At 35.9% G+C, this 13,193-nt stretch overlaps 1 protein-coding gene across 3 annotated transcripts in view; it reads right to left on the reverse strand.

The window, feature by feature from the left end:
• Positions 1-284: 284 nt before the first annotated feature.
• SRPK (SR splicing factor protein kinase) overlaps positions 285-13,193 on the reverse strand; it is a 41,702-nt gene continuing 28,793 nt past the window's right edge. For all 3 annotated transcript variants that reach the window (XM_046618512.2, XM_046618503.2, XM_046618522.2), the window contains 4 exons: positions 10,179-10,494; positions 4,835-5,428; positions 1,188-1,503; positions 285-974 (listed from right to left, as the gene is read on the reverse strand). In XM_046618512.2, coding sequence (XP_046474468.1) covers positions 683-974; positions 1,188-1,503; positions 4,835-5,428; positions 10,179-10,494 — 1,518 coding nt within the window. In that variant the 3' untranslated portion in view covers positions 285-682. The remainder of the gene's footprint in view (positions 975-1,187; positions 1,504-4,834; positions 5,429-10,178; positions 10,495-13,193) is intronic.

Here is a 13,193-nt window from a genome sequence, read left to right on the forward strand (position 1 = left end):
TCCAGCGAAGTATACTTGTCGTAATTACTTTAATTGTGTGGCATAGGCCACATTTCTATTTGATACGTAGGCTATCCAATTAGTGCTTTTCTTACTTCTACGAAAGGTATCATCCCGATGTGTGCAGTCTTTTGCCGCTGCAATAACAAAAATTTCATTGTTACATAACAAAATATTGAATTTTTATGAATATGTTCATTACCTAAAAATGAAACTGAAGTTATAATAGGGCATGTAAATAATAGACAAAAGCGGTCATTCGCTTTTTTAAATATATAATTTAAATCATTATTATTATAAATTATTACAACGTTATACACAATAATTTCAAATTTATATTCTAATGATTTAAATCGTATTGGAATTTTTATTTCTTAACATTCCAGAAGCTTAAACCATTTGCATTCGACACCTATTTTTCTAGTCTTGTTTTGTCAATTTGCACAGAAAATCTAAAAGAATGAACATCTGAGGCTTTAGTTTTTCGAGATCGCAACTATAGCCAACGATATACTGCATAAATAAGATTTTCTTTTAATATCTCCAAGTACTTTATAAATACGGTGGCTGTTCAGATACTGCGCTCTTATGTGTAATGAGAGCTTAAGTTTTTTTCTTTCCCGTTTATTTCGGAAAGGGTGAAGGGTTGAAAAATTGGATAATAAAAAGATTAAAAACGTAATCATTTGACTTGGTTTAACCACGGATGTTTCAAACACTCGGCTGCTGTAGCCCGTTTGCTTGGATCGAAGTCAAGCATAGGAGTTAGAAACTCAGCAAATTCACGCGCTTCGCTGGGCAACCAATCATACTTTTCTGTCAATACTTCGTAGAGGCTCCAGGGCTTGAGACCCGTAATATGCCTCAACTCTCCTTTCTTATTGAAAAATATTCTCGAGTGTTTCCCAGAAAGTGCGATTTTCCGCGGGATTTCCCCAAGTAACTCTATTATGTGGGCTAGGTGGTCTTCGTCTCTGAAAAATTTAAACAGCTATTATGTAAATCTGCACTATTAGGGTACTTTATGCAGAGACCGTAAACTTCGAAATCAAACTTTCCGAGCAAGTGTTATAAAAATTTAAATTTGACTGACTCAAATTTTTTCTTAAGATATTAGAGTGATGCTTGAACAACTATGTCTATATCTTTCTTCAAACTACGTATAGTGAAATTATTTTGAATCTCACCTGCAGTAATCGTCGCCACTATGAGGTTCAAAAAGATAATCACCAGTGGCTAATTCAAAAGCCATACACGCTGTTGACCATATGTCTGCTGAAGTGTCATAGCCAGCTCCCAACAATACTTCGAGAGACCTGTATTGTCTAGTTTGAATATCTTCCGTAAATTTTTTATGGATCCAGCAAGCATTTCCTAAATCAGCAATTTTCACCTCCACTTCACATTCGACTATCGCCGGATCCAATGGAGCTACCGATGCACGTTTTATTTGCAGCTTCGTCTCTGGAGGGTTTAGTGTCCGCACATTGTTCAATGCATTACCTATTATACATACAATGATCTAAGAAAATTTAGGTCAGCCAAATTAACCACTACTTTCTTTCTCTTCGCCTTCAAGTTTGATTATAATTCTGGTATATAACTCAACCTCCAGATACAAAATAAATAAGTTTACTAGTAGTGTTTCTTAGAAAAAAAATTCCGTAACACCAGTATTTGGATCGTTACAGTGTTTTGCCCTGTTAAAAAATATTACATTGTGTTACAAGTGCAGAAAATGGATGATTTCCGACAAGTGTGAAATTTACACCATGAGCCACGAAGGCGAGTGCTGCAGCCATCGACATGTGTACATACGCTATTTGTTCAACCTCTGTGAAGGAAAATATGATTTGAGAAGCACCAAAAGTGCCACGGACAGCATGTAATAAAATTACGTTCGTAATGACACAGTGCGTAAAACTGAGTTATTCAAAAGTGCGCATGCACCAAAGAAGCCCCAGTGTAAAATCAATTATTCCAGCTGTACGCATGCGCAAACGTCGTTTTACGGCATTGCTTTGAAACGGGGTACTTTGCACACATTCCACAGACTTCGAAATCGAACTTAACAGGCAACTGTTGGAAAGAAAACAATCGAAGATTTGGAACCCGGCTAACATTGTAACTCGATAAAACGAATCGACCGAGAAACACCGCCACAATAATATATGTATATAAGTACCAGTCGATTACGCTTGAAGAAAACCTCGAGTTTCTGCTTACCCAGATAACTAAGTGTGTTTGTGCAAAAAGTCTATTCCAGTTTTTGTTTCCGTTTCTGCGAACGTTTCCGAAAAATAATTTTTATGCGATAAATGCACATTACAACAATAATTGTTGTGTAAGTATAGCAAGGCTTACTTGCATTTAGTGGATATTGTGGACTTTTTTCAAAATAGTTTACTTGCATTTTGACAGCAATTGCGGACACACCTTGTTCTAATATTAATAGCAGCACTTTACAAGCGTTGCTGCATATTGCTTCAACATTTAAATGCACTTTGTTATTTGGGTAAATTGATATTTTATAATAATCAAATAAAAGTCCGTGATTTATCCTCTCGTTCACCAGTTTGTCCCTTCGAATAGCTCACCAACTTTTATTTTCTTTTTCAACATTTCAATTTTAGATTTTTCGATCAAGCTTGATTGATTGAAATTTCAAGGACATGATAATGTTATTGTTCTACCGGTATACATGTCGTCTGCGAAAAACAAGTGCAAACCATACAAAATCGTCTGCTTTTGCTTAAGGGAGGATACAAATTAACATGAACACGATTCTGCCTTGACCATGAAAGATTCAGGAGCCAATTTTGCACGATGTTGGTAAAATAAAATCGTGAACAATTCAAACGCTTAAACTTTTTCCTCGTTTACAGAAATAATATCGTTATTTCTTGGAGAAACAGGTTAAAATTCAATGAATTTTTGAACTCAGCCAGTAGATACAAAACTTATTATACGTAATTCTTAATGAGTTTGGATTCAAATTTATATGAACATTGAAAACTAATTGTAAGCAGGCTGTACGCTGTGCTATTAATTTCCCCCGCCGTTCCCCGCGTTGACGACGGTTTACAGGGTTCCACGAATGGGGGTACTCTGAAATCAAAAATCAAATCATTTGGTGTAAATTGATAGTATAGCTAAAATGTAGTACAGGGATATTGGAAAATAATTCAATTATGAAAATGGGACTGATTTGAAAATTACATTTGGCTTTTGATATAAAAATTGAAACTTTAAAAATATGTTTGAAACAACTGATTAATTAGGTTGGAAAATCCCTGTGCTACATTTTAGCTATATTATTCATTGACCAGAAACAATTTGATTGCTGGAGTTCAGAGTGCCCCCACTTTCGAATTCCTCTAGTTACGCCGTCAATGCGGGGAATGGCGGAGGAGTTTTGCCGCACCGTATACAACGCACTCCATTGATAGTATAATTTCCATATATAATTATAATCAAAACTCATTCAAATATGTAATGTGTACCCGTAAGATGAAACTTTTTTCGCTTACTGGTTGATTCGAACAAAACAGTCATTTTAGAATGCTCTCAGCACGTTGACCTATTCTTCAACTCAAACTGGGAAATTTTTTCATGTCCTCTGATCAGTCCGACAGCGTGCCCCCTAACTTCATTCTTTACTTCAGACTCATCCTTCAAGTCAAATCTTTCACTTCATTTCTACTCCATTCACAATAACTTATAAACGATATGATAAATGAAAAATCCGAAAAATAGCATGCAATTAGTGCTCGTGTTGGCTCGTGCTGCATACACACCGGTACTTGTATCGCCAACTTCACACTCGTATTTGTGTGAAACCAGCACTCGCCTTCGGTTCACCATGAAAACTTTATACTTGTAAAAAATCGCCCACTCTCCGCACTTGTAACATAACATACTATTTTCAATTTTCTTCATACCTAGGGAAGATACAAAACTCAATATCGTAACTGAATATGCCGGGTTTTTGAGTTCAGTTGTGCAATCTACGCAAGCTCTAAAAGATCTTCAGAAAGCCATTCCAAAAGTCAATCAATTTGGATGCTATTAGCCCTTGCTACATTTAGGGGAAAAATAGTTTCGGCTTATTTTTTAGTTGATAAGCTAGATGGTTGAGAAAGATTTGTCTTGAACCTGAAGAGAATGAATTCCTTCATCAGTATAGAAGATTTTAAGTGAGAGGATACTAAAACATCATCTCAACGTATTGCAAGAGAAGCTGATATGGCTCATTGATGTGACAACGCCACTGATGTTTACAAAAATGACATTAAATAAAGCCCATTGTTGACTACCTGCAAAGTGAAGGATTACCAGCAAAATGTCTTTTAAAAAACCAAACAATCGGCAGAAATCATAGACAGTGTGAAACGAACTTGGAGCAACAAGAACACTGTTCAAATCACTTGGTTCCAGTATCAATGAAAAACAAGCACGAAGACTTTCTGAAGTTGTCAGTTTTTTAGGTTGATTCTTAACTTGGATGATATACCCTTCATACATCTCCAGAAGTGAATTCTGACAGATTCAAGGTCACTGGTATCGTCTGCTACTATCTATTTAACCTGCATATCAGCAGACATGGGTGGCCTTGAATCGATCAGTATCCACCTCAGAAGATGTATGTAACATTTCATTGTGGGACTGTAAGAAACAGTACATGTTTGCAGAGTTGTAGTTTTTAAAATTTGTAACAAATATTAGCCTACTTCAGGCAAACGACTAATCTATAAAATTTTATATAAATTCCGTAGATTTGACGATTGTGACGTAGCACACATACACGCTGTAACCAAAGTAACGAATAAATTACCTTCGCCACATTCAGTCGTCTCCTCCTGATCAGGTGGTAATATACCTTCTCCGCAACTTTTTTCAACATCACGCAGAACGATGTCTTCAACATTTTGGTATTCATCAGGAGGTTGGTTCTCCATTTTTTCTCCTCCTGCTAATCCGTCAACACCATTTGTCCGTGGTATATTTATTTGAGGTACAGAAGTATCTAATGTGTCAGGTGATTCTTTGCTCTCTGTTGCAACGTCTTCTATACTCTCTGTGTTTACATCCGCTGGATCTGAACTGTTGTTTTGGACTTCACCGTTTTCTACAGTATCTACAATGAGTTTACTCTGCTCTTCAATCTCTTCAATTTGTTCCATCTGTTTCTTCAGCAGCTCATTTTGTCGCTTTGCCTTCTTCTTCAACTTCTTCTTTTTGTTCTTTGACATTTTCATATTCGTTGTGGGCTCTTGAAACTCTTTTGGCGCTGTCGATATCAATGACACTGGCAATTTCAAACCCAACGAGTGAAGTTCTGTTGCTTCTGATGCCAATTTTCTAATATAAGTTTCGTCAACACAAATTAATACATTCTCGGGTTTTATGTCTGTGTGAATAATTTTACCTGGAACAGCAAAATATGAAAAAATTATTTCCAGGATTAAAATTTAGTAGAAATGTATAAATTTGATGAGCAATAATATCTACATAATGAAAAAACGATTTCATGGGAATATAGCAGGGAGATGAATAGAAAAATAGCAGCTCAGTAATCAAATAATGTAAGAAAAATTTCACAAGGTTCTTTAAAAAAACACCGTTGACTTAAAATTTAGTACTAGATGTCTCGTTGAGCCAAAGATTCCGATACATGACGACAAGGAAAATCCTATTCAATACCGTTATTTGTATATCCGTGCATGAATGTGGTACTGCGGTTCAAAAATGAGATGGAAATCAATTTTTATATCGTATGTAGTGTATGAAAGATTTTGTTCATTCGATTTCATGTGCAGAAACTTTGACATACACGAAAAACCTATGATACAGTGCGTTTATTGATACACAACAAAGCTACTGAAGAGTATAAATGAAATTCAAAAGTAAAACAAATAGCCCACAGGTACAGAAAATTGTGAAAAGTGAAATCTCGTTATCTGCGCAGATGAATAAGAATAACAAGACACTTTTATCAACAACGTGATGAAAAAACTTTACTGACATAACATCCACAAAATAAATCCAAGGTAGATTCATACAATAGAATGTTTTGAGGATAAAAGAAATCATCGTGGCCAACTAGCTTGACATGTAAAATCAATATGGAATCTGATTGTTATTTATATTTTTTTTTTCTTTTGCATAACAAATATCTAATAAAAGGAAGGTGCGAAGGTTGTCACTGCAGGTCACTGTCGAAAAACTTGGAATCAGTAAACGAAAGCGCCCGTAAAAGAAAATCAACCTGAAACTCACGATCAGAGCTGAAGACGAATATTGCAAATAGGCGAGAATAACAATACTTTACCACCATGGTGCACACGATACTTTCTGCAATGAAAGTGTGATTTAAATTTTTTTCTGTAGCGGAATACATAAAAAACACATTTTAGTAATAAGACGTGAAAGTGTACGTTTTGGTACTCAGATGTTCTTTTTTTGTACTATCGCAGAAACGATTTACGTACGGAATGCAGACAAAAAAAAAATACGCATTAACCATACTTGCGTTACTTAATAGTATATATTCCTGTATTACATATAGGACGTCATTTCCGACTCAACTCTGGCCACATGATTGACTTGAAAATAGAGACTCGATATATCTTTCGCAATATTGGGTGTAAAATTGAGAACGTAGTTCAATAACGAAAAATTTATTTTTAAAAATACCTACAGTTAGTATATAGGGGTAGGTCGTCTGGGGTGTAGGGGGCGATGCCCCCATCGGGTGTTATTACACTTTAATTATACTTTTTATAAAATAAAATTGAATTAAAAAAAAAAAAAAAAAAACTTGGTAGTACAATAAAAATAATTGTCAGGCATTTATAGAAAAAACGGTTGATAGCTTCTTCTTTCTCTTTCTCTCTTTTTTCCAAAGTTATGAAAATGTTGGTGTTCGCCGTGCTTGCTAGCACGCTGCAGTACAAGCACCAACTGCAGGCTGTACCGAAGAATCATATTATAGTGAATTGAATAGCATGCGCTTCCCCATATTTCCTGTTACACGTTTTCGTCGCATTCACGAAATTAGACCCACCAAATGCCACATTCCGAGAACTAAGATGTTACACATCAATTTGTAACATATTCTATCAATATTTGCGGGACAAATACGCCACTTTCGTCCCACTTTTCAGGTAGGAAAAGTTAACATTATGGTTGAACCGGGAATAGAGTATTTTTTACCACACATGTGTCGAAAACTCGTTTTCTCGCGCACGCGTTCGCCTACGACTCATACTGAAAACTTATGCTCGGCGTAAAAAGACCTACTTTGCCTCGAGTTCAAAAAAATTCAGAAAAGTTTCCGTTTAGAGCTTCTGTCGGTGAAAATTTTTATATTACACTGCGTCACCGAAATATTGTATAATGTACTCTTTCAAATATATCAACTAAAGTTTGAAATATCGAAAATCATGGGAAATTCTTTTTTGTAGGTCTTGATAAGATACATACACTTAGGTACTTCTATTACTTGATAAATCACATATTCACCGAAAAAAATACAGATTTTTATAAATTGTAAATATTATCAAAATCTACCCGTACTAAAAAAGGTATCTGAGTGAATTTTATACATCAAATCTCTATTAAGATCATTGCAGGAAACGTGATAGTTAATTGTTTACACATTTATTTTGACACAAGACAATTCTGACAAGTGAAATCGAAGATGCATTTAAGCGTTGGTATTAGTTTTATTCAAAGTTGACCATAAAATGCTGTTGGTAGATCTACCATTAATTGGGGCAAAATTGTTAACCAAGTTCCTAGCTCGGATCAGATGGGATAGCGCGTGAGATAATAAAAAAAAAAAAAATGTAGAAGTGCAAGCCAGTCTCCTGAGCTGGCTGCACAATTTTTGCATTGAGGTGGAGTGGGGGAAACGCGCCACTTCAACTTGTAATAAACAGTATGAAAAATGTTATTTTTTCAACTAACGTGACCAGCGACACGGTACCTGAAAATTCTCGTATAACTCCCGTATTTCCCCGGTCCTTTTTTATAATAATTTTCGGACATTCGTAACATTCTTTGAACTGTACATTTATTGAATATTAGTTGTTTTAAATAATAGTCTTTAAATACGCATGATACTTATTGTAAATAATATGCTCATCGATGAATATAAATTTCCGAGTTAAATATCTCGAAAAAAAGGATTGAATATCCCTATGCCCTGCTTAAGGTGGTGCCTAAGTCGATTTCGACGTTGACGTACATACATCAAAATATCGCGGTCCACGTATCTCAGTCGCGGTAAATGGCTTAACAGGCCCATTTTATACACAATTCAGAACAAAAACACGCCCAATACATTTTGATTTGACGCAGAAATAATGAAATGGCAGGGATTCTACGAAATAGCAATAGTAAATTTGTTGCTACACGAACTTGATGCCAGCTTTATTGAAAAAGAACAAAATTTTTGAAAATGAATTCCCGAAGAAAACAGATAAACCAAAATTTCGTTGGTATGTTGTTACTTTCGGTACACATGAATAATATGTTTATGTCTTTAACATTTTAGTTACAACAATTTTCGAAAGAATAATTTTGCTGGCTTTTGGAATAACAGTAACACAAAAAATTATATACCGAAAAAGTGAACACACCAGGTTTTGTTGTTATTTTTTTAAGCTTCTACGTTTTTGCTAGAATGTGTGAATCAAAATGTTACAATTTTCATATTACGGCTTTGATCATTTTTGAAGCAGCAAAATGATGCGTGCGGCTAAAGATAAAAACGATCAAAATTCCGAATTGCTAAAACTCTGAATAGTCAAGACTCTGGTGGTTACCAAACTTCACATATACCGTAAAGCTTTTACTGCGCAAGTGTGAAGCATTTGCCACATGTGTAAAGGTTGGTGTGATTTTCTAAGTTTTGACCATTTAGAATTCTTATCGGTTGAAGGTTTGACCATTCGGGCTCTTAATCATTCAGAAATTTGACCAGCGCCCAATACTTAGTACGGACTACGAAGCTTATTACAGAATATTGAATTTACCACTTGCTACCACTAAAATCGATTTCATCAATCATTTTCCACGTTATTTTAGTGGAGTGGCTCGCAGCAGTTCGTAGCGCGCGTGCAGTCGTATTAAATTTGTGCACATGTCGCCGCATGCACATTTGAACGTCCCGGTTCGCCATAAATTCACTGTGTACTGAATATATAGTAGTATATATGAAATTTAACCGTTCTGTGGAAGAGATTTTTATTAATTTATTTGAAATCGACTTATGGGCGGCTCGATCAAAATTCTCACAAGTCTACTCTAAGGGTCATGCTAATACGGGGCATTATTTTTCACAAGCCAAAACGCACAAAGAAATTTTCAAATCGGACTCTGATTTAGTTCATCTATAGTCCAGTTAGAGGCCAGTTTTTGCCCTATCATAAATGATTATCAAAGTTATAGGGATCAAACCTTTTGACTTCGGCGTGCGCATTATTGTATTTGAATGTATTTAACTCCTATCCTGCTGTAGGAAATCAATCAAATTAACAGCGTTTTCAATTCATTGTTTCACGCGGTTTTCATTGATACTAAGCATTATACAATAATGGAAAATATGGTTCTATTTTTTCAATAAAAGTAAAAACAAAAACGGAATATCATCAAATTTCGGTATCGGTATTTCTTTTTTTTTTTTTTATTGCACTTAAAAAGAATCATAAAAGCTTTTTTACCGTAGGTACCCCGAAACAAATTATAGTTTGGCTTGTAGTTCTCTAGAAACACAGCACACCGTGAACGAAAATATTATTTCCGAGCGGAGCAGAGTCCGACCCTATGTAGTGCGCTGCACAACCGACTGAGACATAAACTCAATGTGGCCTAATGCAATGGATGTCAGTTTTTGGTACAACACGCAAGGTCTCAGCTTTTCTCAGCTGGTTCAAATGCCGTGGCGTGCTCTACAGGTGGGCCAAAACTTTTTATGCTAATGGCAAACCACCTTCAGCCTTCGTCTTTCTGCCACGGGGTTTCACTGACAATGAGCGCAAAGACAACAAAGAACCCGCGCTGTCGAACTAGGCACTACCGTAAGGGGAGAGAATCATTCGAATTGCACGTGCGGCCGTGAAATTCGAAATTATTAATTGGACATTAAGTAATTGTATTTTCATTAGTATTACATTTGTTATGAAGATAATCCAAGCCTTCGAGAACTTGTCTGATGATGCTCTTCACATTGGTTCTTGGAATGCCTCTGTAGTTCGACTTTATGATGAGTTTGAGGAGGTTGTGACCAAGGACTTCGAACACCATGCAAACATGGAGGCCATTAATTCCACTGATTCTAAAATCGTTCAGCAACTGGACGGTCTTATTCCGCTTTGGGTCGTTGACATCTGTGTCGCGGACGTCTTTGAGTAGTTTTATTTCATCCAAAGCAGTTTCCGTGAAGTGGGATGCTGACTTTACAACTTTAAGAGCAACAAATCGTTTATCCTGTAACAAAACATTCACAGTAGTTTTAGAAACATAACTGTAACGAACAATACGTTGTAGAGACTGAAAGAAGACTTCGATTATACATTACATTTGATAAATTAAAGTAGCGCAGTTACGCAGGACTGAATTTGTGGATAACTTGGAAGCGGCATACTAATTATGTCTCTGTCCATTAATAATGATTAAATCATAAAACATGATGTGATGAACCGAATTATTCGTATGAATAGTTACCCACTTGTAAATTATTTCATTTCGTTCTATGATACGGCTTTGTGGAATTTTTAGATGCGATATTCTAGACCTTTTTATCATAGGAAAATTGCTTGCGACTTTGCATATCTTTTTAATAAATATGATGACTCAATTATTTCTTGTCATATTTTGAAACATTATAAGTAGATTATTTTCTTAACAAATTCTTTCGTGTAGAAATATTCTCAAACAATTGTTTTCAAGAATATAGCTCCTAGAAGACGCTGTATTAAACAAACAACTTGAACTAAGCATATTTTCTTCAGTCTTATTACTTCGATGACTTTATCTGAAATTTCAATGTATAAAAACATACTCTTCAAGTTTGATATTCTCAAATATTAATTTTCTTATGTCAAAATCGGTTTCGAGGTTTACAATGCACTCTCCCAATAGGGCCGCAACAGTACAAGAGGGGAAGCGATTTTTAAGAATTCGGAGGCCCTGCACCAGTTACCTTTGCGCGAGCGTCTCTCAGACGCGCGGATACATTATTTATATCGGCTAGACTCCCATTTCATTTCATTTTAGCCTGGAAATATACTTGTGTGTCAATATTTTATTAATACATCAGTTTTTTTTTTTTTTTTACATAATTATTTATGTAAACATTTTACATGAAAGATTGTGTGTCCAATTGGGAATAAGTGATATTTTACTTCAAAAATGAGTTCTAGAATTTTTTTTTCAATGTCTAGGTATTGTTTAAGAATCGCATATAAAGCTCTCTTAGTCTTCCTAGCTAAAATTGATTTTTTAAATATTGTAAATCATCGGCAAAGCTAAAGCAAATGCCAAAAATGTCGAAAAAGACCTTTATTTCGCACGAGGAATGGCGCGAAGAGGTATATTTTCACGACTAAGGGACTGTACGAGGAGTTTGAAAAATATTTAGGGTGAAATTCACCCCCAGTGACCCGTTAGGGTTCAAAATAATTTTTTATTCTGATGTCCACATGAAATATGAAGATTTATAACATCTATTATTTTTCATTGTATTTCTAATATTTCGTTCCTTTCATTCAGTGATTCAAGATGAGTTTACTACTATATCAAAGGTAAAAAAAACCTTGCTGTTCGTAAAAAAAAGTAGAGGTAGAGAGCAATTTACTTACGTCATTTCATTAAGATTGGAACAAAGTTTATTAATTAGAGTATACCTTCAAGATTCCAAAAACAAAAAGGAAGAAAAAAATCTTAAGCCGAACACCCTGGCAAACAGCGACAACGCGGTACGTTAACGTAGATTTGCGGTCGGACGCGCTACGGATACTCAGAGGACCAACATTATTCTTTGTCTTATTCTTATAGATGAAGTGTGATTACCATTTGTTATTACGCATTTTCTTTGCATATTTGGAACGAAACAATAAACGCCATTCATACTCACGAGTATTTTAATCGACTAAACGAATGCAACTGTTATTGAAATTCGCATAAACATAAGTAGTAACAAAGATGGTGTTCTGTATGACGTAAGCTCACTACCAAGCGTTTCATTGGAGCGAGAAAGATGTTGGCCTGTCCGATAGAGCAATCGATTATGCGCATGCTCTGACCATGCTGAGGTCCGAAATCGATCAGTTCGTACCGAACCGTCGTGGCGTCGACACGCTCAAGCACAGTACTGAGCGCCGCCGTGCCGCAGCAGAGTTGTTAGCTCGTACGCATGCGTGAGCTAGCGAGTTGCTTGAGAGCATGCGTAGGCAACGCCCGAGATAGTACAGTGATATTCATGTATGCCTACTCACTTCCAGCTACCTATTTTCGGTCCGAAACAAAACGCGAATTCGATTCAATACGAATTTTGCGATAATGGTTGGCGATACAGCCGACGTGAGAGAAGGGGACGCAATATTACATAATTCGTATAGAATCGAAGTCGCATTTTGGTTCGGACGGAAAATAGGCAACCGAAAGGTAGCCGATAGGCATACGTGAATATCACTGTACGAACGTTCGCGGACAAGCGAATGTGAGATCTTACATAAAAAAAAGGAGATAACCCGCGACCATGTTTAAGGCTTCATAATCACCACCGGAATTGGTAGTGGTATCACACGGCCGATAAACATGCTATTTTTAATGAATAAATTATACTCAAACCATAATAACAAAGTATGCGTAATGACCCCCTTCTTCGTGTTTCCGGTCGACTCTCATCTTTTATCATAACTGTACAATGCTGTTCGTCATTCATCGTTCGTTACTGGGAATTGTTTAGCATTACTAGAGAAAAAAAATACACTCGCAAAATTCTATATACTGTAGGATTCGGATGTGTAATATTGATTGTCGTCATTGTCGCCGCAAAATTGATCATCGCATCGTCAACATAATATTCATCATTTTCATCATCTGTGACAGTAATAAAAGCTGGTGAGAATCTAGCAGTGACTGTATCTGCGAGTAATTCATAAAACAAATACATTTGAGTAATT

Source organism: Neodiprion pinetum, chromosome 1 (genome assembly GCF_021155775.2).
Source record: "Neodiprion pinetum isolate iyNeoPine1 chromosome 1, iyNeoPine1.2, whole genome shotgun sequence".
Lineage (NCBI taxonomy): Eukaryota > Metazoa > Arthropoda > Insecta > Hymenoptera > Diprionidae > Neodiprion > Neodiprion pinetum.